This window comes from Aptenodytes forsteri, unplaced genomic scaffold (genome assembly GCF_000699145.1).
Source record: "Aptenodytes forsteri isolate BGI_AS27 unplaced genomic scaffold, ASM69914v1 Scaffold1203, whole genome shotgun sequence".
Classification (NCBI taxonomy): domain Eukaryota; kingdom Metazoa; phylum Chordata; class Aves; order Sphenisciformes; family Spheniscidae; genus Aptenodytes; species Aptenodytes forsteri.
The window spans coordinates 1-579 of record NW_008795211.1 but is presented as its reverse complement, the minus strand read 5'-3'; the positions used below and the strand labels follow the sequence as shown (position 1 = coordinate 579).

The 579-nt window shown below is 68.4% G+C and overlaps 1 protein-coding gene across 1 annotated transcript in view; it reads right to left on the bottom strand.

Annotated features, from left to right (window-relative positions):
- Nucleotides 1-392, bottom strand: part of SUPT5H (SPT5 homolog, DSIF elongation factor subunit) — a gene marked incomplete at its 5' end in the record, with an annotated part of 575 nt that extends 183 nt beyond the window's left edge. Inside the window, 2 exons of the mRNA XM_009278701.2 lie at nucleotides 66-221; nucleotides 299-392. Coding sequence (XP_009276976.1) covers nucleotides 66-221; nucleotides 299-392 — 250 coding nt within the window. The remainder of the gene's footprint in view (nucleotides 1-65; nucleotides 222-298) is intronic.
- Nucleotides 393-579: the final 187 nt, after the last annotated feature.

Sequence of the window (579 nt, the reverse complement as noted above, 5' to 3'; positions counted from 1 at the left end):
ACGGGGAGGAGGGGCTGGCGGGGTCCGGGGTGGCCGCAGCGGCCCCGGGAGGCACCCGGCGTCGCTCCCCGGGGAAGCCCTGACCTTCAAGTCCTCGTGTTTGGGCATGATGGTGATCTTGTTGCCGTCGACGCTGAGGATTTTGCCCTGCAGGTTGATCAGCTCGCCCTCGCACACCTCCACGTTGTCGCCGGGCTGGAAGTTGTGCTCTCGTTCCTTCCCTGGGACGGCGGGGATGGTGAGGGGCCGGTGCCGCCGCCGCCGGGGGGGGGACGGGACGGTGGTGGCACCCGCTTACCCGTGCTCTCCGTCACCACCTCCAGGTCGATGCCTTCGGGCTGGTCCTCGAACTTCTCCAGCTCCGAGAGGGTGGGCTTCACGCCCTCCGTTATCTGCAAAGAGGGGAGCCGGTGGTCAAAACACCCCGCCGTCCCGCCCCAAACCCCAACCCGGATTGGCGGTGCCGTCCCCGCCGAGGAACCACCGGCCTTCCCAACAGCCCTCGGCGTTAGAAAGGAGGCGGTTTTGGGGGAAAACAGGCGGGTTTTGGGTTCAAACCCCGGCGTGGCGTGGCGGGGG